At 50.1% G+C, this 26507-nt stretch overlaps 2 protein-coding genes across 2 annotated transcripts; one reads left to right on the plus strand and one right to left on the minus strand.

Moving 5' to 3' along the window:
- The first annotated feature begins 1062 nt into the window (after positions 1-1062).
- Dnajb13 (DnaJ heat shock protein family (Hsp40) member B13) lies at positions 1063-14862 on the plus strand. Its single transcript, XM_005323183.4, has 8 exons — positions 1063-1219; positions 6721-6824; positions 7831-7992; positions 10659-10816; positions 11795-11908; positions 13138-13251; positions 13870-13946; positions 14559-14862. Exons 1-8 carry the CDS (start codon positions 1152-1154, stop codon positions 14710-14712), a joined length of 951 nt encoding a protein of 316 aa, XP_005323240.1. The 5' UTR covers positions 1063-1151; the 3' UTR covers positions 14713-14862.
- Positions 14863-18559: 3697 nt separating this feature from the next.
- Positions 18560-24959, minus strand: Ucp2 (uncoupling protein 2). The gene is made up of 8 exons (XM_005323184.5): positions 24704-24959; positions 23760-23917; positions 21317-21535; positions 20950-21160; positions 19962-20156; positions 19785-19886; positions 19298-19478; positions 18560-18943 (listed from the first exon to the last, which is right to left on the minus strand). The coding sequence occupies exons 3-8, from the start codon at positions 21440-21442 to the stop codon at positions 18829-18831; spliced, it is 930 nt and encodes a 309-aa protein (XP_005323241.1). The 5' UTR covers positions 21443-21535; positions 23760-23917; positions 24704-24959; the 3' UTR covers positions 18560-18828.
- Positions 24960-26507: the final 1548 nt, after the last annotated feature.

A 26507-nucleotide genomic window follows, 5' to 3' on the forward strand; every position in this document is an offset into this window, starting at 1 on the left:
TCCAGTCTCAGGTATTTTGTTACAGCAACAGCAAATGGACTAATACAGAAACTAAATGTTATGTGGTGTCATGGACAGAATCTTGAAAGATATTAGATTAAGAACTAGGAAACTGGTCTGGGGTTGTGGCTCAGTGGTGGAGCGCTTGCCTAGCATACGTGAGGCCCTGAGTTCCATGCCTGGCACCACATAAAAATGAAACAAATAAAATCAAGGTATTAAAAAAAAAAGAACTAGGAAACCTGGATAAAATATGAACTTTAGTTAATAATAATATCTCAATATTGTTCATGGGGCTGGGGATGTAGCTCAAGTGGTAGCGCGCTCGCCTAGCGTGCGTGAGGCACTGGGTTCGGTTCTCAGCACCACATAAATGTGAAATAAAGATACTGTGTCCACCTAAAAATTAAAGAAGTAAATATTTTTAAAAAATAATATATCAATATTGTTCATTATTTGTGACAAATGTACCACATTAATGTAAGATTTATTAAAGGGGGCTGAGAGTGTAGCTCGATGGTAGAGCACTTGCTTAGCACATATGAGGCCTTGGGTTCGATCCTCAGCACCACATAGAAATAAATAAATAAAATAAAGGGATTGTGTCCATCTACAACTAAAAAACATTTAACAAAATAAAGATGTTAATAAAGGAAACAATGTGAGATATGGGAACTCTCTCATCTATCTTTACAACTTTTCTGGATATATAAAACTATTTTAAAGTAAAAAGTACTTTTTAAAAAAAATTTGCCAAATGCATTTGTTCTGAAAACTTTTAGAGTGGTAGAAGTCTTGCTTTGTGTGGCTCTGGGTTCCATGTCCAAAAATAACCACCCCCCCCAAAAAAAACCCACTAAATAAACAAAAAAAGTAGTTGCTGCTCTTTTTAAAAATAAAAATACAGTGGAGCAAAATGGGACTCTGTAATGCTCCAGTTTCTGAGTTGAATGACCAGGGTCACAGTAGCAGCCCCAGTTCTCCCAGTCCTTTCATTCCTCTTTGAGAGCCAAGCCAATTTAGTGGTTTGTTTAGGAAGGAAGGACTACAACTCCCAGAGTGCCCCTGGGCAGTTGTCAGGAGCAACCAAGGAATGCAACTAACAGCCCTGCTGGAGTTTAAGGAGTACCAGGATTCACTGCCTGCCAGCCATGGGCCAGGATTATTACTCTGTGCTCCAGATCACTCACAATGCAGAGGATGCCCAGATCAAGAAGGCGTAAGTTGAAGTGGGAACCAGGCCTGAGGGCTGTGCAGGCCGCCCTACCCTCACCCCTTCCCAGCCCAGCTTTCCTGCATAGCTTAGCAGGCAAGATGAGCCTGATTCTTCTCTTGCATATCTTTATCCTGATTTGGAGCTGGTCCAGGGAAGGGGATGGAAATCTCCCTTTATGCTCTGTGCCGCATTGTCCTCTCCTGGGTGCTTTAGCTTTCCTAGCGATGAAGTGGGGACAAAGGAACTATTTGAACTTTATCCTGAATATTATGGAGAACCAAAGGATTGTAAACAGGGGAGTGAACTGGCCAGATGATGTGGATGTTACAGATTTCATTCTGGTCATCATTTGTTTATTTATTTATTTAGTGGTACCAGGGATTGAACCACAGGCCTCCTGCTTGCTTCATATGAATTTTTTGGCATTGACTAAACTCCATCTCTAAGTCGCAGAGAATTTTTGGTCCTTTCTTAAGAAAATTGAGGCTGGCTGGGTGTGGTGGTGCACACAGCAACTCAGGAGGCTGAGGCAGGAGGATCACAAGTTTGAGGCCAGCCTCAGAAATGGGAGGAATAGAAGTTCATTGGCTCAGACAGAGGGAAATGAAGGGAAGGAAAGGGAGATGGAAATAGGAAAGACAGTAGAATGAAACAGACATAACTTTCCTATTTCATATATGAATATACCACCAGTGTAACTCCACATCATGTTCAACCACAAGAATGAGACCCTAATTAGAGTAAGTTATACTCCATGTGTGTATAATATGTCAAAGTACACTCTATTGTCATGTATATATCTAAAAAGAACAACAACAACAACAAAATGTAATGAGATCCCGTCTCAAAAAAAAAAAAAAAAAAAAAAGCTGTGGATGTATCTCAGTGATAGAGTGCTCCTGGGTTCAGTCCTCATTACTTTCCCAAAGGTGGGGGGAATGTTAGGTTAGGAGTAAGCACATTTTTCTGAAAAAAAAAAAAAATGTGTATACACCCATACACACACTCTGAAATACTGGTAATTGAACCCAGGAGCACTCTACATCTAAGCTAGATCCCCAACCCTTTTTATTTTGAGACAGGATCACTCAGTTGCCAAGGCTGTTCTTGAACCGGTGATCCTCCTGCCTCAGCCTCCTGAATAACTGGTATTACAGGCGTGTACCACCACACCCAGCTGGAAAAATTTTTTTGTTGTTGGATCTTTTAATTTTTTTTCTTGTTTTATTTTTAACAAAAATTTAACAAGTATTTGCTGAGCACTGGCCAGATAGTTTAGGTGCAGTGGTAGCAGTGTGGAGATCTAACTGTAACCAGACAGACATGTCCCCTTCCCTTAGGCAGCCTGACTTTGCTGGTGAACACACATATTGATTACAGCACGACGATGATGACTGTTAGAAAAGGGAAAGAGCACGGTGCACAGGAGCCTCTCCTGGAAGGAGAGAGACCTTAGGAGGCTGTCGTGGTCATGTACACAGAAGTCAAGGCTTGAAGAAGGACAAAACCTCTTTAGTGGGCTTCAGGGAAAGGAAGGATTGAAACTGGCAGTTCACTGGGTCACTGGAAGGCAAAGAGAAGGAACAGTGGAGGACACTTATTTCATTGAATGTGTAGGTGCCATCGGGAGAACCTTCATCAATATTTCATTGACTCCTCACAATGACCCTGAGAGGCAAGTGCCATTATGATCCCAAGGCAGAGCCAGCAGTCAGAAACCATCCCTTCTAGAGGTGCCATCTGAGGGCTCGTCTCCGGGCCAGGTCCTGTAGGGGACCCAAGGAGGGTGAGTGGAGTCCACAGCATGATTGGAGAACAAGACAAACTCATGAGACAATTTGAGAACTATTCAGTCAGCACTGGCTAGGTCATGTCATTGCCCAATGGGACCATTCAGGAGAAGGTTACCAAGAGGCAGAGCAGTTGGAAGGCAGAAGGATAAGCAAGCCTAGTTTGAATCCAGGTTCTCCTGCCTGCTGCTGTGGGACATGGGCAAATCATTTAACCTCTCTGAATCTGATTCTCATTTCTAAAAGAAAAAAAGGGAGGGGATTGTTGTGGCATTGAAATAGGATTAGATGAGGGCTGGGGTTGTGGTTCAGCAGTAGAGCACTTGCCTAGCATGTGAGAGGCCTAGGTTTGATCCTCAGCACCACATAAAAAATAAATAAGTGAAATAAAGGTATTTTGTTCAACTAGAACTAAAAAATAAATATTAAAAAAAAAGAATGTATAAGCTAGGCACAGTGGTACAAACCTGTAATTCCAGTGATTTGGGAAGCTGAGGCAAGAGGATCCCAAGTTTGAGGCCAGCCTCAGTAATTTATTGAGCCCCTTTTTCAAAAATAAATATAAAAAGGCCTGGGGACATAGCTCAGTGATGATAGAGTGCCCTTGGGTTCAATCCCCAGTACCCCCACACACACATACACACAGTGATTAAAAGAACTGCCTATATTTCTTTTCTTTTCTTTTTTTAAAAATATTTTTAGTATAGGTGGACCCCATACCTTTATTTTATTTATTTATTTTTATATGGTGGTGAGAATTGAACGCAGTATCTCACATGTGCAAGGCAAGTGCTCTAACCACTGAGCCCCAGCCCCAGCCCAATGTATTTCTTTATTTAATTTATTTTTTAGTTGTAATTGGACACAATATGTTTAATTTATTTATTTTTATGTAGTGCTGAGGACCAAAGCCAGGGCCTCACCTATGCTAGGCGAGGTCTCTACCTCTGAGCCACAACCCAGTCCCAGAGCTGCCTATATTTCAGACAGCCCTTAACTCTTCTCCCCTGCAACAATTTTTAAGACATGACACTCTCCCATGGTAGTACCTTGATTTCGATCAAAAACAAAACAAACAAATCCCACTAAAGTTATATAATGAAGAAAAGCAAGGCTGGAGTAAGGCCCTGGGTTTGATCCTCAGCCCTGCAAAAAAAAAAAAAAAAAAAAGAATCTGGGCTGGGGATGTGGCTCAGGCAGTGGCACCCTGTGGCTCAAGCGGTAAAGCGCTGGCCTGGCATGCGGTGGCGCTGGGTTCGACCCTCAGCACCACATAAAATAAAGATGTTGTGTCCGCTGAAAACGCTAAAAATATACATATTAAAAAAACTCTCTCTCTCTCAAAAAAAAAAAAAAAGGAATCTGGTCATCTCTAACTAGGGGCCGTGTAATCCCAGTTACTCAAGAGGCTGAGACAGGAAGATCATAAATTAGAGCCCAGATCTGGCAATTTAGCAAGATTCTGTCTCAAAGTAAAATTTAAAACAAGCAGTGTGTGTGTGTGTGTGTGTGGTGGGGGGATCTGGGATGGTGGCTCACAGGTGGAGCGCTCCTGAGTTCCATCTCTAGTACAGAAAAGGAGGCAGGAAGGAAGGAAGGAAGGGAGGGAGGGAGGGAGAGAAGGAAGCAACTAGGACACCTAACCACCCCAGCTAAGGACCCGCTCAGTGTCACTCTAGCCACGACTTCACTTTCAGGAAAGCAGGTGAAGGAGAGTGACGTTACTGCAGAGAGGGAGAGAAGGGCTTGAACCTTTAAGGGAGACTTTTGGATCAGGTGCTAAAAATAAGACGTCCTGGGGGGGGGGGTTTCCCGGGAGGGTGACGTGGTCACAGTGTTTTAGGAGCCTGAGGAGGAGACAGACAGACAGAAGGAGGGCGGGGGAGCGGTCTTAGAGTTGGCGGCACCCAGCTGCACTGCTGGGGAGGGGACTCCTGGAGAGGATGATGGGGCAGGCGGGGGACATTTAGAAAGGAAAACTGGTAGGACTTGGTGACGGACGAGCTGGGGAGGAGGGAGCAAAGGAGAAGCTGGAGTCAAAGATGATGCCCAGGTTCCTGGCTGCTGTGCCTGGAAGAAGGAGTAAGTCCTGAAAGGTGCCTGGGCCGGGGCGTGCGAGGCGCTGGGGCACCGGGCGGAGCGGCCAGCGGGCGGTCAGCAGCCCTGCAGGAGCCAGGGAGAAACCAAAGAGGAAGCGCAGAACCCTGGGCACGCCCACAGGAGGGCGAGGTGGCACTGCGACCCCGTCTAACTGGGACCTGAGAGTCTGGAAGGATTACTTCCTTTTGCCCCGAAGTCCCCTCCGCACCCTGTCAGGGGAGTGGACGGAGGAGGTGGGCTGCAGTCTTCATGGGGTCTCTTCAGGCTGCCTGTTCCCCTCACTGAAGGTCTTGGCTCCCGCCACAGGCCCTGCCCACACACTTCTTCTGTAAGTGCAAATGAAAGAGAGGAAAGCAGACCTCAGAGTCTATCAGATTGTCAGGCAATGAAGGGGCTCACTTTCTGGTTAGAAAATGGCCACGGTTGCAGGAGGGTTCTGGGTGTCTATAGGTTACAGAGAGGTGACTTACTCATTGGAGACTTCAACAGAACGTGTCAGTTTGAGCAATCAGGAAAAAGGTTGTAAGCATTTGAAACTTGTTTTTACTGGGAAAGGATGGAGGGTCTCAGTGCTCATCTCTTCCCTCTGGAGGTCATTGTATTCTAAAGGATCAATGTTTATCCAGAGTCTGTCATTTTAGGATTGACATGTGCTTCCTTCCCAGGGATTGTCCTGTCACTGGGAAAGGATTTACTGGGAAGGATCAATGTTTTGCCTTCTTCCTCCCTCCCTCCCTCCTCCTGGGTCACACTGTATTGGGGTTATCATTTTCCATATCCTTCACCTTCCAAATTTCTAAAGCTGCTCCCTCCTGTCACTTCTATGGGTTTAGTGAAGGTCAGGGCCCCAGGGTTCCTAGCCTCTGGGTACTCTGTCCCTCATCTTTTCTCCCCTGCCTGTATCTTGGTGAATGACCCCTATGGTAGCTCTGCAGATCATCCAGACAATGCCATCTTTTCCCTCCTGGGAGACTGACAGTGCATGACAGGCTGCAGTTATCCTGTGACTGAGAGGTACAGAATCCAGAGCAATGAGCACAGAGCGGGAGACCTTGAGGACCTGGCAGGTGCAGAGTGCTTCTCTGTACAGGCCCTTCCCACGCCTTATTTTATCCTTCTCCAAAGAAACCGGTGGGTCAGTTTCATCTTCTGAGAAGCAGAGACCAAGATGGGGTTAGATGTGCACAAAATAGGTCAGGAAACCCCAAGGAAGGAGGAGTGTGCAGGGGGAGAGCTTCACACTACAGAGCAGCCAGGAGATGGGGAAGAAGGGCTTGGGTAGGGAGAGCTGTAGCTCGAGGATCTTAGGCAGGCTTGTCCTTTGAAGGGGTGCCATTCTCACAAAAATGGGCCACCATGCTTAGGCATTGGCTGGGAGAGCTTGGGGAACAGATGCCCACCAGGCAGCTCCTGGGGCTGCCAATTGGCCACGATCCCTACATCCCTAACTAGGTTCTCTTCAAGACGCTCTGAGCAGTGCATCTTGGTGGCTGCCACAGCCTGTGAGGTCATCCCTGATTCACAGCTAGGCAGTTGACAGTGGCACCTGCTTGGAGCCATGCTTCTCCAGAATGGGTCAGCTGTTAGGACTCACACTCACTTTCTCTCCTCTAGGTACCGGAAGCTTGCCCTTAAGAACCACCCTTTGAAATCAAGTGACCCTGCGGCTAAAGAGACCTTCAAGCAAATAGCAGAGGCCTATGATGTGCTGAGTGACCGTGAGTGACCATGAGAGGCTGCTCCAGGAGATTTCTGTCATCCCCTCCTTTAAGATCGTCCCTTAAGTCTCTATAGACTATTGAGTTTTCTGAGGGGGTCCTAGAGAATAAGTATCTGTCCTCCCTGCCCAGTATCTAAACAAACTGAGAATATAAAGAATCGCCTGTCTCAGTGGACACAAGCTAAGGTGAGAGATGGGTGTGCAGGGTCACCAGGGCAGGGCAGGAGCAGGGGCACATTCCCCACACCCCACGCCTGGAAGATGGAGCCTTCCCCCAGGAGGGGAGTGGAAGGAAATGCTGGCTGCCAAGGGGAAGAAGGCCAAGCCTGAGCAGGGTGCCACTTCCCCTTCCCAGACTGGCTGAGGAGCGGGTCTCCATCACCTCAAGGACAGCAGGAGCATGAAGGGGCAGAGAGAGGCCAGGAGTCTTCCTTCAGAAGTCTCTGTCCTAGGGAAGCCAGAAGCGTGGGGCAAGAGTGATTCATAGCCCCAGCTCAGGACAGTGCTCTGTGGCTTCCCTGGGGGACTGTCCTGGAGACTCTGCTTATACAGGCTGCACAGGAGGGCTAGGAGGCCACCAGGGTTTCTCCAGGGCTGGGTTTTCGGGACGTTGATAGCCTCGAAAGCTAGCATCTGGAGGCTTTAGAATTCTCAGATTCAAAAATTTCAGGATTCTAGGATTCTAATGACTCCCAGGAAGACAGTAGCTGTGAGGACTGAGTTAGGCCGACCCCAGGTCTGTAGCCTGACCCAATCCCTATCCCACCCCCCCAGAAATCTATTTTTTCATCTCTCTTCTGGGCTGTCGGGATCCCTAGGCCCACTCAAGAATGCAAGTCACCTCCAACTTCTAGGATCTCATTCCAGAGACTCTGGGATGAGCTGCAAGCCCCTTGGAAAAGGTTGTTCTGTCCCATCTCCTTCCCCAGTCCTCCTTCCCTCTCTCCCCTCTAAACTCTTAGCCCCCAGGGCTGTACCCCTCCTCAAGGTCCTCCTGCCCACAGCTGTGAAGAGAGCCATCTATGACAAGTTCGGAGAAGAAGGCCTGAAGGGCGGGATTCCCCTGGAGTTTGGATCCCAGGCCCCGTGGACAACTGGCTACGTCTTCCACGGCAACCCAGCTAAGGTGTTCCATGAGTTCTTCGGGGGAGACAACCCCTTCAGTGGTAAGAGATCCTCCCCGTCTCCTTGCCTCACTGGGAAAGGACACGGCTAAAAAAGATGCTTTTCTCTAAGTAGTTTTGTTTTGTTTTTTTTTCACCTTAAGAAATACATATAGAGTATGTTTTTTTTTAAAAAAAATGGTAAAAGAGAATTTATTGAAAGAGAAATAAATTCCAGACCTACATTTCCTTTCCAGAAGCGGTCTTCTGGAAGTTTTCTATGCCTTGATGAGCACATTTTTATGTTAGCCCTTTATTTTCTTAAGGAATCAGACTACATTATACACACATTTTTAAAACTTAAGATATCTTGGAGATTATACAACAATACATTGTGCTACCTGTAGATCTACTTTATTTGTTTTTTTTTTTTTCTTCCCTTGTAGCACTGGGTATTGAACCCAAGGCAGTAAACACATTAGGCTAATACTATATCCCCAGCCTTTTTAAAAAAATTTTTATTTTATTTTATTTTAAATATTTATTTATTAGTTGTACCTGGACCAATACCTTTATTTATTTATTTTTATATGGTGCCCAGGATCAAGCCCAGGGCCTCGCATGTGCCAGGCAAGCGCTCTACCACTGAGCCACAACCCCAGCCCTACAATTTTTATTTTGAGACAGGGTTTTGCTGAGTTACCCAGGCTGGCCTGAAATTTGCAATCTTCCTTCCTAAATCTCCTGAGTAGCTGGGATTATAGATATGGACCACCATGCCTGGCTACTTTATTCCTTTTAATGACCACATAAGACTCTATTGTACAGATGTGTATTAGTCAGAAATCGGTTTCAGGCTTATGCACACCTGTAATCCCAGCAGCTCTGGTGGCTGAGGCAGGTGGATCGCTAGTTCAGAGTCATCCTCAGCAACTTAGTGAGGTCCTAAGCAACTCAGGCAGACCCTATATCAATATAAGAAATAAAAACAAAAGGGTTGGGGATGAGGCTCAGTGGTAAAGCACCTCTGGGTTCAATCCCTGGTGCCCCCCCCCCAAAAAAAAGGAGCAAAGAGAGTTTGCAGGGCCAGTGCTTATTGTAAGGGAAAGTTGGCCTCTGGGTTTGGGGCTTCCTTAGGCAGTGTGACCAGGGACTATACTGCCACACAGCTCCACTCCAGGGTTCTTGTGTCTGTTCTCCCTGTAGAGTTGAGGGGCTGGGTTTGCTGTGGCCTTGCTCTTGGGATATCTACTACCTGCTACAAAGTAGGTATTGGGTAAACAAACAAATTTAGTATTGCAAGAGGGAACTAGGTAGTTCACAGGCCTCTTTTTTTTTTTTTTAAGAAGTATTTATTTATATGTGGTGCTGAGGATCAAACCCAGTGCCTCACACATGCTAGGCAAGCTCTCTACTGCTAAACTACAACTCCAACCCCTAGTTCACAGGCCTCTTGATGAACCATCACATCTTACAGGGACACTGTGTGAAGCCACTGCACCCACTGCCTAAGGTCACTGCATCATTTTAACTTGTGAAGTTCATTCCATGGCATTAACCACGAGAGACAGGCTGCTTCACAGTGACTCCTGTCTATAGTTGATGAAGGGCTTTCACATCAACAATATAGCGTAGGGGTTAGAATTTTTTTCCTGTAGTCAACTTGTCCCGTGGCACGGGTCAACTTCTCCTAGTTGTGGGAGTGTGAGAATTTTTTGTGGCCTTCCCAGCCCAGTGAGATAAAATTGAAGGGCTGGAGGCGTAACTAGGTGGTAGAGCACTTGCCTGGTGTGCATAGGGCTGTGGGTTTGATCCCCAGCAATGCAAAAATAATAAATAATAAGCAAATAAATAAGCCAAATAAAAATGAAAAATGCTGAACACAGTGCCCGATGCAGGGTAAGCTCTCAGCAAGTTTCAGGTCTTTATCGTCTTAATGGTGGAGAGCAGATCAAGCATTATTACCCCATCCCGCAGACAGAACTGAAGGTTTGCACAGCACCTCAGGGGCTGGGCTGGGCTGGGGCTCCCCCTCTGCACTCAGATGGAAGAGCACAGGCAGGGAGCATCAGGGGAGGCTAAGGCTGTAGAGCTGGGCAGTGAAGCTGAAGAAATAGGACTTTGGGGTATGCTGGTGGCCTCTCAGATTTGCCAGGGACTAGCATTTTCCTCCTTAATATCAGCTGATAACTTCATAGAAACTTGAGTCTGGGATCTCTAGTGGGCTTGGGCTGGACAACAAGGGGAAGTAGAACCTGGGGAGGAGTAGGGAGGACTCAGCTCTGACCCTCTGGAAAAACAGGAGTCTTTTCTGGCACTACCAGAATCTGCCACTAGAGGGGGTGCCTCACATCGTGAGATAGCCTGAGTTGGTAACTCCCCAAGTTGTAGGGAGATAGGTGGGGTGGCGGGCAGTCCAAAGTGGGAGTGGGGCCATTCTTGGGTTCTGACAAGGAATGATATTCACTAGTCTGCAGTGGAGGACAGAGTCTTGATCTGATCAGTATGAGAGGTGGGAATGGGGTGCTGGTGTCACACTTGGGTCACTAAGAGACTGGAGGAAATACAGGGGGTGTAGAGTGTGTGTGTGTGTGTGTGTGTGTGTGTGTGTGTGTGTGTGTGTGTGTGAGAGAGAGAGAGAGAGAGAGAGAGAGAGAGAAATGTGTGTGAAGGTGAGAATCAGAGTCTTTGGACCCAGTTTTTCTTACTCATCTCCCTATATCCTATAGAATTTTTTGATGCAGACGGAAGTGAAGTGGATTTAAATTTTGGGGGGCTCCGAGGCCGAGGGGTCAAGAAGCAGGATCCCCCCATTGAACGGGACCTCTATTTGTCCTTGGAGGACTTATTCTTTGGCTGCACTAAAAAAATTAAGATCTCCCGAAGAGTGAGTACTTGGTTTGCTCCTTCTGGGAGTCACTATCTGTCCCTCTACACCCCACCCCCACCCCGTCACTTTCTTCCTTATCCTAACTAGAGAACTCAGGAATGGCTTCTGATGGAGTCTTAGATCGCGAGACCTAGGATCTTAGAATTCTAGGATCTGAAATTTGGGACAACTGAGGGGACTAGCCTGTTTCTTTTCCTAGAGCAGAAGTCCCCCCTGCAGCCCTTTACTGGGGTAGGACCCCTTCCTCTCAGTTCAGCCCCTCGCTGTGGGAAGTGGGAGGAGTCTCCTGTGAACCGCACTCTCTGGCATTACCTAAACATGCCCCCAGGATTTCATGACGGGTGTGCCTCATCAGTAAGAGGGAGTCATGTGGGCATAGAGGGTTGGCTGGGACAGTCCCCAAGGTCACTGGTTAAAGAAGACCCTTGTGAGTCCCAGAGTTCAGTCCTTGGTTTGACTCTGCCCTATGTGCCAGTTTCTGCCAGGTGCCCTCACCTTTGCCCAGCAGAGGACATGCCTTCCACAGATGGCACCCCTGTGGGCAAGTGCCTGGGGATAGATGGACAATATATGGGGAATGCATTGGGTCAGGGTCAAATGTTGCTGACTTCCATGTTCTTTTTTCCTTTGGGATTCAGAGAACTGCCAGAGGCTAAGGTTCAGGATGTCTGGGATTTGGAGAGAGGAACTGAGTACATTTTCATTGTGCATTTTTTTAGTGGCCAGGGATGGAGTTGTGAGTTTGATCAACTCATGGCTTCTCTGACCCCAGCTCTAGCACTAGGACATGCCCTGCCACCCTAGAGTCACAAGTTTTTAGCTCCAATGGCAACGAATGGGTGTGTGAATGGCTCAAGGCAGGTCCTCCCCACCCTAGGGCTCTGAGCCTGAGTACAAATTCTGCAGAGCATCTTTCATGTGTGCAGAGGGGGCTCATGGGATCTGAGTCCGCCCCCTCCCACCATCTTCCTGCAGGTGCTAAACGAGGATGGATACTCCTCTACCATCAAGGACAAGATCTTGACGATCGACGTAAAGTGTGGTTGGAGGCAGGGCACACGCATCACATTTGAGAAGGAAGGGGACCAGGTAAGAGGGAAGGAGGCTGACTAGCATCAGTCACCAGGCTCAAATGGTGAGAAGACGAAGGGGAAAGAGAAAATGATTTTGATTTGGTAGGGAGTCCTGGTGAGATGACCTCTAATGTCCTTTCCCAGGGACACAGCCTCACAATGCCTTTGTGAGTGGGCAGCTTAGGGGTTATCCCCATTTTACAGAGTGGGAAACTGAGACCCAGAGAGGGAAGGAACTTATCCAGGGCAAGAGCACAAGAGCTGAACCCAAGTCTTACCCTCAGTACTCTGATTTTCTTCAATGCTTTTCTATATAAAGCCCAAGTATAGGAGCTCCTCAGAACCACTTACTAGTAATAATTTTAAATCAAAGACTTATGTTCATCAAAATATAAAATTAAATGTCCTAGGCATGCTGAGTCCTAAAGTGCTGAGAAGAGGCAGAGCAATGCAATATTCAGAGCCAAGAGAGATTAGCTCCTCTGCCTGCACTTCTTGCTCCTTTCTCACCTATAATACATCTTCCAAAAAGGACCCTCCAAGCTGGGCACAGTGGCATGTGCCTGTAACCCCAGCTACTTGGGAGGCTGAGGCAGGAGGATCTCTTGAGCTTGAGGTCAGCCTGGGCAACATAACAAGATCTCACTTCAAAAACAAACAAAAGAAAAAATAGCCTTAAGGGCCCACCCCCAATGTTCCCCTTCTGGGCAGCCTTCCCTGGTCACCCCACATGAGTCAGCACCTCCTAGGAGCCCTTGCCTCTGGCCTCCCTTTATCCTGACCTCAAAATAGCTGAAGACTCACTGTGTGTCTATCTCAACATCCAACTGGGAGCTCCCTGGGTGGAAAGGGCTGGTTTGATTCCTTAGTCCCCTGTGCCCAGGAGAGACCTCAGCAGCTTTTTGGTGACTTGGTGAAACTTGGATGAGGGGTGTCACTTCTGAGTTACTCACAGAACAAAGATGTGCAGGCATTGCCTGACCCAGCTCAGTGTTCCCACTGCCATCTGAGGAAGTCCCTCTCCCCTCCTGCTGAGTGCATCCATGTTGGGTGTACTCAACTGAGATATGATTCAGGGAGACTTGTCTGGGTAAGCTTCCAGAGCAGGGTCTCTGTGCACTTCCAGAAATCCTGATCTGATCTCCCCACTGTACAGATGGAAGACATGGAGACAAGTAGAGGCGGGAACTTGGCCAAGTCACACAGGCAATTAGTCCTTGTCACCCCTTGACCTCTCCTGCCCAGGGCCCGAACATCATCCCAGCCGATATCATCTTCATTGTGAAGGAGAAGCTCCACTCTCGCTTCCGCAGGGAGAACGACAACCTCCTCTTTGTGTATCCCATCCCTCTGGGCAAGGTGAGTGGACACCAGCCTGGACTCGGCCCCCTCACCCGGTCACTAAGTCCTGGGAGTTCCACACCCGCCCCCACATGGCTCTCCACTTCCTCTCCCTATTGGTCTCCATTGTGCGGTTCTGGGCAGTGCCGGGTCTGTGCACAGGCCTGCCGTCCCCCTGCCTGCTGTCCCCCTACCTGCTGTCCCGCTGCCTGCTGTCCCCCGGCCTTCCCCCGGGTCTTTCCACATGCTGCCTCTCGGCTCTATTGCTTCTCCTGGGCCCTCTGCCTGAAGTGCCGCCTGCCCACTTCATCTACAAAGGCCCTTGTCAACTGCTGCCACTATGTGGAGCCGTCCTCCACTCCAGAATGGCAAGGGGCCCCTCCTTGGTGCCCACAGACTCCATTATTTCCATCTCTATCATATCCTTACATTAGATAACTTCGACTGACCTACTGGACTGTGCACTCCTAGAGGGCAGGTCTTGGCCTGGGGCATCATCTGATAGTTCTCAAACAGCCTTTGTCTCCCTAGTGCTAAGCTCAAGGTTTGGCACCAGATAGGCTCATCAAGTGCCTTCTAAGTAGGATGGCCCTGGTGACCCTCCCCACTCCCATCTTTTGGCCCTGACCCCCCCAGGCCCTCACCTGCTGCACTGTGGAGGTGAAGACTCTAGATGACCGTCTACTCAACATCCCCATCAATGACATTGTCCAGTGAGTACACCTGCCTTGGGCCCTAATAGGCAAGAGAGGGCTGGCCTGGGACTTACTTAGAGGGTAGAGTCAGAAAGTCTGCTCAGTACAGTTGTGCAAGCTGTACCCAGCACAAGGGTCCCTTGCCGAGAGGGTGAGAGAAGACGGAGGACAGCCCACACTCTGGCCAAGCTGTGGGCTGCACTCACCTGGCAAAAGGAACGGCTCTTCTAATTTCCATGAAGCCACGGAAAGACTAGAGGCCCCCATGTTGGGCAATCGCTGTTGTCTTCAGCCCTTCCAAACTTCTCACTAGAGTTCTGAGAAAGGCCTCTGCCTGGGAGTTCTGCTCAGCAGCCTGGCACCCCCGACCCCTTTCCCTGCACTGTCGCCCATGCTGAAAACAAGACTCCTGGGGCCTCCAGCAGAGCCCTAGTGTGAATAGGTCTTCCAGGCAGTGCACCCCTTGGGACAAGCCAGCCCCCTCTCCCACCCAGTCTTGCTGCTGAGCGCCACCCTGTGGTGGAAACTGGGGTGCTGGCCCATTCCTGTGGCTATGTGAGCCTGGGGTCGGGTGGGCCAGTCAGGGGCTGCTCCAGGGTGCCCCCTCAGCTCCCTTCTTTCTTCCCTCAGTCCCAAGTACTTCAAAAAGGTGCCAGAGGAGGGGATGCCTTTGCCCGAGGACCCCACCAAGAAGGGGGACCTCTTCATCTTCTTTGACATCCAGTTCCCCACCCGCCTCACACCTCAAAAGAAGCAGATGCTGCGTCAGGCACTGCTGACCTGATGTGGGGGGCTGGAGCGGTGGAGGAGACGGCTCCAGGCCTGACCCCGCAGGCCCCACAGTGCAGGGCTGAGGAGAGGGAGGAGGGCTGGGAAGCTAAGCTGACATAATAAAGATTTATTATCCTCCATTTTCACCCTGGAGAGTGTTTGGGAGGAGCTTCCTGCTGGCATTTTTATTTTTACTTCTTCTTATTATTATTTTTTTGCAGTGCTGGGGATGGGACCCAGGGCCTCATGCGCCCAGCAAGCACTCTACCACTGAGCCACATCCCCAGCCCCCTGCTAGGCCTTCTTGCAGATACCAAGAAGCTGGACACTTGGCTTCATAGGCAGGCCCCTGAGGATTCAGGGCCTTGATGCTCCACCTTGGAAGCATAGGCAGGGCTGTGTGGCCTCTGAGTTCCCAGCTCTGATGACTTTTCATGACGCACAATCTTTAGAAGGGCTATTTTCTGGAATGTGGTTTGTCACATTATAGAGACAGGAAAACTGAACCACAACAATGTTTGTCCAAGCTTACTGGGAGTGACAAAGCTGTCATCAGAACAGTCCCTTCCTGCACTCACCAGCACACAGAGAACACAAGCACTGGGATGGCTTTGGTTTCTCCCTCCCCAGCCTTAATTCTCTTGCCTGTGAAGTGGGTTCTGGGCTCTCTTTAGGCAGGAAACCTGGCTTCTGGCCCCAGCCCTGCCACTGCCTCCCTGCACCAGTTACTGCCCACGTCTTGCGGGAAAGTAGAGCTCATACCCCCTCGTGGGCTTGAGGATTGGGATCATTGATGTGGAAGTGCTTGGTGTACTCAGGCTTGGATTTCAAGGAACATTAAGCATTGCAATGGATTGGCCTGGAGGGGTTCTGACCTCCAGGCCCAACCAGACCCATGTGGCCCACACCTGCCCCACCAAAGCCAGCAACGGTGTACCATGCTCATCTACTGTGCTGGGGGTTAGAGTCCTCTCTCTGGAGTCTGAGTGTGGGCTATAAAAGGTCCAGGGTCATGGAAAGAAGGTGGCCTCTTCTGTGGGGTGGCTTCGGATGTGCTGGAATAGGTCCCATATCATCTACATAACTTGGGATCTCCCTATTCAAAATACCATATTAGCTTAAGTTTCTAAAGTGGGAACTCAGAACTTGGCAACCATTATTTTAAATTTAAGAGATAATGCTTGGGCTGGGGATATAGCTCAGTTGGTAAAGTGCTTGCCTTGCATGCACAAGGCCTGGGTTCAATCCCCAGCACCAAAAAAAAAAAAAAAAAAAAAAGAGATGCAGTGGCACAGACCTATAATCCCAACACTGGGGAGGCTGAGGCAGGAGAATCACAAGTTTGAGGCCAGCCTCAGTAACTCTGTGAAACCCTGCCTCAAAAAATAAAAAGGGCTAGGGAATATCTTAGTGGTAGAATGCACCTGGATTCAATCCCTAGTACTGGGGAAGGGGTAGTGAAGACAGGATATCACTGTTGCCCAAATTCCTGGGCTCAAATAATCCTCCTGACTCAGCCTTCTGAGTAGCTGGTAGCACAGGCATTTGCTACTGTGCTCAGATTCAGCAGCCATTTTTAAACTGCCATGGAGAAGGGAGCAGCAGAAAGATCTTGAGATAAAGACTCCAGGGCCAGAGTTCTAGGAAGCATTTCAGCACAGTAGTCTCAAATATGTGGGGAGTCAAAAAACACCTGTTAGAATACAAGGTATGTGATCTTGGGCAAATCACTTCACCTCTGTGGGTGAATGTTACAACCTGCATCTTGCAGGTCATCTGTGAAAACCAGATGGAGTGGAAGACTGCCCTCTGAGGCAGGACCTAGGTGGAGGGGTGTCATAATTGTCTCTCAGTTCTGAGTACAAGACTTGGGGGGGTGAGGGAGGGCAGGGCCTTCTCCAGGACAGCTGCTTCTGACCCTTATGGTGGGCTCTGGATGAAGCCTGGTCTTGGGCCCAGGGATAGACCTCTATGAGATTTCCATTATCACTCTGTGGCCTATGAATCAGGTAAAGCAGGCTTATCACAGGCCATCTTACAGGCTTTACTGAGGCCTACTGTGTCTTCCAGTGATCCCTGCCACCTCTTCCAGCTGTCATTCCAAGGTCATGCCCAGAACTATACAGAAGTCTGATAGCCTTGTGTTCACCCCAGTGTCTGGGGCACAAGGCTGGTGAGTAAGCAGCTGAGGCAGTTCACCCCCAGCTGGCCTGTTTAGCTCTGTGGACAGACATGCTTAGGGCAGCAAGCTGTCCCTTTCCTCCAGTGCAAAACAATTAACAGCGCACCTCACAGGATAATGTGAGGGCACACAGGGCAGTGGCCAGATCTCTTTATGTCAACTTCTTGCAGCAGAGCAGCCCCCAGGCTGGGGCCAGGGTTCCAGGAAGCGTTTCCGGGCAAGTCCAAGGTACATGGGGAGTGAAACACACTTGTTGGAATCCCAGGTGTGTGACCCTCCTTGGGCAGATTACTTCACCAGGTTCTGCCAGTACCACTCCTCCTAGCAGGCTCACTCTGCTTGCTGCCTAATGGCACTCAACCCTGACCCTCCTGCAGACTATGAGACCTCAGCTCAGTTTGTCAGAAGGTGGGAAGTAAGAGGAATCTTGGGCCCTCTTCCCTGTCCAGAAACCAGTCTAACATCCTGGACCTCTTGGCCAAGCAGAGGGGCTTAACCTCTGGCTCTGACCTACAGGCTTATCAGGACAGGAAGTGTCAGCTGCTTTAGGTTGAGGAAAGAAGGGCGGTCTCATTCTCTGGGCCTGGATTCATACTGCAAGCACACTTCCCTAAGGACCACATTGGTGCCTGAGGCAAGAGTCTAGCAAGGGAGAGTCTGAGTCCTAGTCCTAGCTCAGCTGCTGACTGCATGTGTCTATCAACATAATGTGTCTCAGTCCTCAGACACCTGGGTGACTTAATTCTAAAGGCCCAGACCTGTGCTGGGAATTCATTTCCTCACCCTTTGAAACAGAAGTAGCACTGCCTACCTGCTCTCCTGCCTCTGAGGGTAGAGGTTGAAACATCTGTGCAGCCAAAGCCCTGACTTGTCAACATCTCCTTGGTATCTCTAGTCTGGGGAGAGGGTGACACTTTGAGCCCCAAACCCAGGCAAGCATAAGCAGGATGTTTGCTCTGCAACCTGAACCCAACCTGTGTCCAGTTCAGAACAGTTCCTCCTCTGGGTGTGACCGGGGAGGGTGGGAGGTAGTCCCACTTGTTCTGTCAAGGTCTATGATTTTGGAGAGTTGGGCTTGCCATTTATTTTGGGTACCATGGATTGAACTCCAGGCACTCCTCCCCAGCCCTATTTTGTATTTTATTTAGAGACAGGGTCTCACTGAGTTGCTTAGCACCTTGCTTTTTTCTAAGGCTGGCTTTGAACTCATGATCCTTCTGCCTCAGCTTCCCAAGCCGCTGGGATTACAGGCGTGTGCCACCGTGCCTGGCTGGTTTTGCCGTTTGTAATAAATAATAAAATAAGCCCACTGCATCTATCATTCCCAAGGTCCTCTAAATCTTCCAGGAAGTACAGAAGATGCAGGGCAGACAGAGTACTCTCACCCTGCAGGACAACAGGCCTGGAGCCAGGTGGGGGCTGGGAAGGTAGGCACTGGGTCACCAGGCTCAGCAAGGGATGGGGAGGCAAGGATTAAGCCACTGCTGTCTCTCTGGGCTGCTCTTCACTTGCCACCTTAGCCCAGAGTTTGGGTCTGGAAAGAAAAATGGGCTAGGGGCCCCCATGGAGGTGGAAGGTGGGTTTCATTCCTTTTTGAAGTCAGGTGGCTCCTCCCCAACCCACCAGGGTCCAGTGGACCAAGACCTCTGGTAAGCACTATGACAGAGGGAAGAGACACCAAGGTTGAGCTTGCTTTATGGGTGACAGGCTGGCTGGGGGTAAGGACAATGAGTCAGGCTGAATTTCTTAAGGGATGAAGGCTTGGGATCCTAGCTGGAACCAGGCGTCCTGAGATAAGGTAATAGACGGGGTGGGAAGGTGGGAGCAGGGAGGGAGGCAGAGGGAAGAGAAGCAGAAGGAAGAGGTGGGGGAGGGAAGGAGGAAAGGGAAGCAGGGCAGCTGGAGGAGAAGCCAAAGCCAGGTGGCCAGGTCAGCAGCAGGGGAGGCTCAGAAGGGAGCCTCCCGGGAAGCACAGGCAGTGGTGAGGGCCCTTTTCAGCTGCTCATAGGTGACAAACATCACCACGTTCCAGGAGCCCAAGCGGAGAAAGGAGGGCATGAACCTAGAAGAGAGAAAAAACAGGTCACAGGGGCATCCCTGGCTTTTCCCACTGTGCCCTCGCATCCAATCCGAGCTGGTCGCTCTATTCCAAGGAAGACTCAGTGAATTGAGCCCACAGCTATGACTATGAGCAAGATCCCACCCTGTGGTTCCCCCAACCCCCAGTGCTGGCCATTAATCCCAGGACCTCATGTGTGATAGCCCAGCCCTCTACCACTGAGTAGCACCCCCTGCCCTGAGTCCTCATTTTAATACCTAGACACTTCGTTATAGGTGGTTCCCTCCCACCTGTGATAGGTACAGGTTGCTAGAAGGCCTGGAATTGGGGATTGGTGCTCGGAGATCAGAGGCTCACCCTTTGTAGAAGGCTCGGGGCCCCTCCTTCTGGAGCATGGTAAGGGCACAGTGCCCAGCGCTGCTGTACTGGCCCAAGGCAGAGTTCATGTATCTCGTCTTGACCACGTCGACCGGGGAGGCGATGACAGTGGTACAGAAGCCCGCCCCAAAGGCGGAGGTGAAGTGGCAAGGGAGGTCATCTGCCAAGGAGCAGTGGGCAAGGACTCAGCACACCTCACCCACCATCCCAGAGGCAAGAGAATCAAGAAAAAACTAAGATGCTCATGGTTGTCAAAAGAGACTCCATTGTGAGAACCTAAAAAGTCCTTTTGTCAATCCTGCCTCAATTCCTCAAGGTGCCAAGTAAGATCTTCATCCCCATTAGCTTCCATAGAGTAAGTACAAAATAAAACTCCCTCTACAGGCAAAGGGCAAACAGAATGAAAAGATGTGGCCTTAGGCCACCAGTCCCCCACCCCACTCCTGCACCATCCACCCTAATTTACCAGTCATGAGGTTGGCCTTCAGGAGGGCATCCTTGATAAGGTCATAGGTCACCAGCTCAGCACAGTTGACAATGGCATTACGAGCAACGTTGGGAGAGGTCCCTACAACAGGGAGAACCTGCATGAGACCAGGGAAAGGGGAGGAAGATAGGGGAAGGAGAGACATCTGGTACACACCTTTCCACAGTCCCCGGAACCCTTCCTCTCGGGCGATGGTCTTGTAGGCATCGATAGTGCTTTGGTACCTCCGACCAGCTCCAGCACGGGCCTGAGCTTGAAACCGGACCTTGACCACATCTGTGGGCTGGGCCACAGCGACAGCCAGGGCACCGGTGGTGCTGCCAGCCAAGAGACGGCTCCCAATGCTGGCATCTGTGGGCGAACCATGGTGTCAGTGGCCGGCTGGGCTTGCCCTCATTTCTCACCTCCTCTCTCCTCTCTCAAACCATGTCACATGGTCTGACTTTCAGGAATAGGGTCCAGACCAGCGCTTGCTCTAAGATCTTGTCACATCAAACACCATATCATTGTGTCTACTGTTTGCTAGGGTGTAGCAAGGAGTAAGACAGAAATGGGACCTAGGGCTTTCTTTTAAAATACACTTCATTTAACCTGCTTAATGGCTAAGAGAAGTCAGAATTGTTTCCATTTAACCAGAATCCAAGGCAAGAGAAGTGGCTTCTTGATAGACGGGGACTCCTAAGACTTGGGTTCTCAGCCCAGATCTACTCCCTACCAGGTGATTCTGGGCTCTGTTTCCTCATGGGTGAAATGGAGGGTTACCAGGGCATGTCACAGAGGTGAAGTGCAGGAGAGCTGGCCCTGGAGGCAATAATCCTGCTATGTTTTCTGGCTCCCCACTGTGTGCCCTTGCCTGAGTCCTGCCCCCCACTTCAAGGCTCAGCCTCTTCATCTATGACACTGCAACAATTCTACTTACTACAAGGGTGGGATGAAAACTGTCATGGGAGGGTGCCCTGTTCAGAGCCTGGCATAGCCCAAGTCCTTAGAAATCATTAGAATTACGGTCCCTTCCACTTCTCCATTCCTCTGACCCTTGTAGGGATCATGGGGCCTGCAATTGCTCTTCAGCTACATGTACTAAGTATCAGCAAGGAAAAAATAAAGGAAAGACCCAGAGGCCTAGGTCCAGCTGCACACTCACGCTCAGAGCCCTTGGTGTAGAATTGCTTGACAGAGTCATAGAGGCCGATGCGGACAGAGGCGAAGCTCATCTGGCGCTGCAGGCCGGCCACCAGCCCATTGTAGAGGCTGCGGGGGCCCTCAGTGCGCACCATGGTGAGGATGGTGCCCAGCACACCACGGTACTGGGTACTGGCTGCAGCACGTACTGACCCCCGACTTTCTCCTTGAATCTGCAAGGTCAAGACAGGTAGCTATAGAAACAGGCTGCCTCCCCATCTCCTGCCATTCCTATGTTCCCAAACACCCGCCTTGCGTGAGGGAGCAGATCGGATACCACTAGAACCCTTAGGCAGCCTCGCTTTATTCCCTCTGCCTTATTCCCTCACCTGCAGCCGGACTTTGGCAGTATCCAAAGGAAAAGTGATGAGATCTGCAATGCAGGCGGCTGTGCCAGCCCCCAGGAACTTCACGGTGGCTGTAGGGGGCACATCTGTGGCCTTGAACCCAACCATGATTCTGATTTCCTGCTATCTCCCAGGAGATGAAGAACTGGAGAAGGGGGCACCTTCAATCAGCAAGACGAGATAAAGGAACTCTGCCGGAATCTAAGCCAAAAGGAGAGAAGCCCTATCAGCACCAGTACCCTCAGGCCCTCCCTGCTCACCACCTCTTCCTTTCCCAACAAATCCCCTAAGCAAGACTCAGCAGCCCTAGGAGGGAAAACAGGAGTTAACTTCCAAGTGACTCAAGTAGGGGCTAGAGAAGCAATTCTGGCCCAAGGAGTTCAGATGTTGTGAAGGACTCCCTCCTGCTTCTTTCAGGAAGTCAGGATCCCGGTGATCCCAGTGTTACCTCATGACAGCCACTGACCCCACTCTTGGTCTGTTGGAACAGTGATTGCTCCACATTTCTGCTCATGGAGCTCTCTGGAGGGAAAGGTTTCTGCCAGACCACGACCTGACAAGCAAAGACCTACAGGCTTATGTTCCAGGTTTTTAAGCAAGAGAGGTTCCTGTGGGTCTGAAATTACTGAAGAGAAGAAAAGGAAGGGAGGAGATGACTAATTCAATCCTTCCAGGCCCCCACACAGCTTGGGTTCTCTAATCATCCTTCAACAAGCCTGCTTTATTGGGCACTGGTTCACTGAGACACAGGGGGCAATATTCACCCTGGAGGGGGCTTATTTTCAGGCACCAGGATGGGCAGGGGATTCTAGCTGCTGTGCAAAGAAGGGGACAAATAACTTCTCAGGGAAACAGGTAAGGAAGAGAGGTGATCAGAAAAGACTTTAGGCCAGGTAAGCTGAGTCTTACAGGATGTTGGGCAATTCCCAGGCCTGAGAGGAAGCAACAGAGTGCCGGGCTCCTCCTGGCCTACACTTTCCTTCAATAGGTGGATTGCTCCTCTACAAGAGAAGTAGGGATGGGAGGTGCAAGTCAGAGCTCTGAAAAATGATACAGGAAACCAAGAGCTCCATTTTGTTCTCAGAGTTAGAAAACCACCCTCCTCTGCTGCCCCAGGAGGAAGTGAGCCCAGCACCCCAGAGGGGGAGGGTAACCTGCTTCTCCTTCCCTGATTACACAGGAGCAGCTGCTCTGAGCTCAGCTTGATTGGTTGCTCCTGTCTCTGGGCCTCAGGAGGTAAAGGAGGATGTTGTGGGAGTTGCCTGTGACCCAGGGAAAGAGCTCACCCAGCTTCTTCCTCCTGAGTCACCTCAGATGGCTGGGGCAAATGGGGAAATCAAAATGCAGCTAACCAAAACAGCTGCTTCAAAAACTCCTACTGGGAAAGGGCTTGACCTGATTCACACTGCCATGGAGTCTGACCACATGAGGCTCAGTGAGACTGATGCTCAGATGGCAGAATGGGCTAATAGAGTTCCTTGCCTCCCCAGCTTTCCTGCTGATACTCCATTCCCTCAGAGGGTGCTCCACTGCCTCGGGCACTCTATTAGCTCACTTAGACCTCCCAGTTGCCCTGTGAGGCAGCTGCACTTACTTCTATGTTAGATAGGCAACTTGGGAAGCACATTTCTTGGCTCCAAAGCTTATGCTGTTTTGCATTGCTGCCCAACTTGTCATTTCTTTCTTCCTGTTTTCTCAGCCCCAGGCACAGACAGGACTTTTCACAAGGAAGCTTTTCTCATGCCAATCAAACAGTTCTGAGAAGGATCAGGCAGCTGATGTACCTTCTCTGAGCAACAGATATGAGAGTCTTATCACTCCAACTGGATTGCAGGGTGTTGTGAAGGCCAGAGAAGGCTAGCTGCTACCCAACTCAAAGGCAAGTGGACAGGGGCTCAGCTGCCATTTTGAATGCTGACTTGGGTTTGCCAAAGGTCAGGTCTTTGATGAGAGGGGTGGGTATAGTGGCAAAAGTATTAAAACCCTAATAAGAACAGTTAGTAAAACTCAGGCCTAGAATTAATCATATTTTGTAGTCCCCAGGATAAAAAGTAACAGTTTCAGAGCTCAAAAAGTACACTCACTTGACTACTAATCTCAGTCACAGGGATAGTCAAAAGCTAGAGTCAACAATAAGAAGTTTGAACAATAGATTCTTGTCTTCGCTCTCCTGCTGATTTCCAGGGTGACTTGAGGCCATTGAATATGCCTTAGGTTCCTCCTTTATAAAAGGGGGACTACCATCCTTGGCTTGGCAAGGTTGGCTTAAGGGCTAGAGGAGATCAAGGATGATGAAAGTGCTCAATGAACTGTGAAGAGCCACTTCACCTGGGTGGTAACAATAATTATTTTTGTCAATATGCTGCTGACACAAGAACAGGGCAGAAAGGCAATAGGAGACCACTCCCTTATCCTGGTCTCTTACCCGGCTTTGCTTAGGTCTCAGGATGAGGCCTCGAAGATCAAGCTTCTCTAAAGGCGTCCCATTCTTCAAAGTTGCCAACTGCTATCATGGCCCGATCCCCTTGGTTTTCCATAGAAAATGGCTGGAAGACGAAACACCTAAAGGACATACTATGTGTCCTGTGGGTGAGGGCAAAGGAAGAAAGTTTAAAAGGAGAAATCCACCTTAAAAGACCACACCCCAGCAAGGACCACCTGACTAAGACACAAAAGCCCACTCAGTCATTGATCTGGGGGAAGAGGGTTGGGGCCCATTCCACCCAGGCAACCAGGGACTAATTAGATGCACACACAGGCTGGGGTGGGGGATCAAGTTAGAAGTCCTTTCTCTCCTGTCTGCTTAGTATCAAACCTTGGCTCTCTTGCAGGCTTGTTTTCCTGATAGTCCCCTAGGCTGGTATCACTCAACAGTCAGCGGACTTGCTGAGTGGGAGTACTGTGAGGGGGGTCATGATAGGACAGTCCCTCTCTTTGGGGTTGGCTAAGGTCCAGATCTGGGCTGCCAGGGGCCTGGAGCGGCTGGTAGTGGGCCGGGATAAAGTAGCTCAAAGCCTCTCCCAGCAGGAAAGACCCTTCGGGCACAAGGCCTGGAGCCCCCAGGGGAGGAACATCCTGGCCATCACAGAGGCCCGGAGGACCCCCACTCAAGGCAGGCTGGACGTCGTGGCTGAGGGGAAATAACAAAAGGCTTAAATTACAGCCAACTGGACGCAAGAGGAAAAGGACAAAAGGGAGTTGGGAAAAGGGCAACAGAAGAGGGATAAAGAAAAAGCACAGGAGGACAATAAGAACTACAAACTAGGTTGAGGAGAGGAGATAATTAAAGAGCGGGGAGCGCAGAGTCTGCAGAGCCGAGTTAGCGGGAATGGGCAGGTGTGGCGGGCGCAGGGCTGGAGCTGCGCTCACCGGGCTGCAGAGAGAACACGAGACCGTAGGCGACTCTGTCGGCGAGCGGAGGTCACGCGAAAGCAGCACCCACTCAGCTGGATCCCAACGCGCGGTTTAGCGGGGCTTGCAATGGGGTTTGCGCGGGCGGCAGCGCAATTTAAGCCTCGGGGGCGTGGCTTGCTGGAAGGGCGGGGCCAGGCGAGAGCCGCCTGCTCCCACAGTGGGAGCGGGAACTCTCGAGCCGCCGCCTTTCCACTGGAACTGTCCCTCCTGGAGGTTGTCTGGCGCCTTCTTCCACTCCCATTTCCGCGCGGGCCGATCACCGCATTTACCCCCTTTTCCCTCTCGGAGGATCGCCCCCTCGCGCCTCCCTACTCCGCCTCCCCCTCTCTGGGGGATCAGCCCGCCCGGAAGCTAGAAGAGTCTGGTCCAGGGCTACACGTTTCTGGCTGTCGGTCCGGGCACCTTCTACCAGCCGCCCGCTGGGGGTGCACTCACTCCCTATGTACCCAATTCCCGCCACCCCAGGCTGTGGAGGGAGGCGCGGGCTTCCTGGGCTGGGGGAGGAGCCAATCCGGCTGCAGCAGCAGGTGGCCCGGCAACCGTCGTCGACAGCTGGGCGCGGCGGGAGTTCCTCAGCTTCTGTGCTAGTCTGCCCTTGGGGACCCCGGGAATAAAAGGCGGGGCGGGGCCACCAAGCGTGACCTCCTGTCTCCAGGCCAGGAGGAGCAAACAAACCGCTGGCGCCATGAAAAGAAGGCAGAGCTGGGCTCGAGCCATCTGGGTGCTCAGCCCTGGGCAGGGATCTCAACTGGCTGACGATCTTGTGGGGATGACGTACACAAAAACAACCAATAGGTGGGTCCCCTGGCCAGGACAACACATGCATTTGAGGAACAGAAGAAGGAAGACTGTCTCTGTCCTTGAACTCCCAGTCCCTACTTCTGTGTACCCTCTGTCCTTCCTCTGCTTTCTTCACAGGATTCAGGTGTTCAGTCAGGGCACGGACTATGTGTCCTGGATTACATTGTGAGCACTCCAAGAGCAAGAAGCTATTTCCTTTGTTTATGATATCACTCCCTCCAAAGGCCTGTATATAGGGGCTAAGTACAGTTTTAACTGCTGTGGAAAGTGCTTTGTAGAAAGTTCAGGAGGAGTGAGATAGTAGGGACAAAGGGCAAATGCACTCAGGGGCCTTGGCTCAGAGCCCGCGATTGCTGTTAGAAGGTCCCAACTTAATTCACATTATCAGATACCAAATAAGCGTCATTTATCTATCCTGAAACATCACCAGGCACACCATTAGAGCCAGGATACTTTCACTTAACTCATCCTTAACACAAGGCAAGGATACTTCAGTTAAAGTACCCTCACAGGTTGAAGTGCACCTAAAGCCAATTAACATCCAAAACCTCACTCCACACCTGCAAGCAGCCTGTAAAACTAGCTCCTTCCTTTTACTCCAGCAAGCCAACCTGACACTTTGTTGCCCTTAGAGCTGTGTCTCCCTTCCTAAGTGAAGGCCCCACTCAACGTTTTGTGGTATACTTGAACTCAAGTGACTCTATTTCATTTCTATCATCAAAGTTCTCAGTATCTAGCATCAGGAGGATAGGGTGGAGAGGAACATTTGTTGAGTACAATTACTATGTGTCAGGTTTGTTGTGGTTATTTCACATAATCTTTTGAAACCTGTATTAACTTTTATTTTGGGGAAGAGGAAACAGAGTCCCAAAGAGGTTAAATTGTTACCAGAATCCTAGGACAAAGACCTGGGCTCCAGGGATCCCAGTATATCAGACTCCGTCTCCCAACTCTATAT

Source organism: Ictidomys tridecemlineatus, chromosome 4 (assembly GCF_052094955.1).
Source record: "Ictidomys tridecemlineatus isolate mIctTri1 chromosome 4, mIctTri1.hap1, whole genome shotgun sequence".
In the NCBI taxonomy this organism is placed as follows: Eukaryota; Metazoa; Chordata; class Mammalia; order Rodentia; family Sciuridae; genus Ictidomys; species Ictidomys tridecemlineatus.

Bases quoted from the DNA above. Each gene is read 5' to 3' on its own strand.
- Dnajb13 (XM_005323183.4), top strand. From the start codon at position 1,152: ATGGGCCAGGATTATTACTCTGTGCTCCAGATCACTCACAATGCAGAG. The intron at 7,993-10,658 runs GTAAGAGATCCT...TATATCCTATAG, and splicing joins GGGAGACAACCCCTTCAGTG to AATTTTTTGATGCAGACGGA. The intron at 10,817-11,794 runs GTGAGTACTTGG...ATCTTCCTGCAG, and splicing joins AAATTAAGATCTCCCGAAGA to GTGCTAAACGAGGATGGATA.
- Ucp2 (XM_005323184.5), bottom strand. From the start codon at position 21,442: ATGGTTGGGTTCAAGGCCACAGATGTGCCCCCTACAGCCACCGTGAAG. The intron at 21,161-21,316 runs GTGAGGGAATAA...TTGACCTTGCAG, and splicing joins CTGCCAAAGTCCGGCTGCAG to ATTCAAGGAGAAAGTCGGGG. The intron at 19,479-19,784 runs GTAAATTAGGGT...GCTCCTTGGCAG, and splicing joins GAAGGCCAACCTCATGACTG to ATGACCTCCCTTGCCACTTC.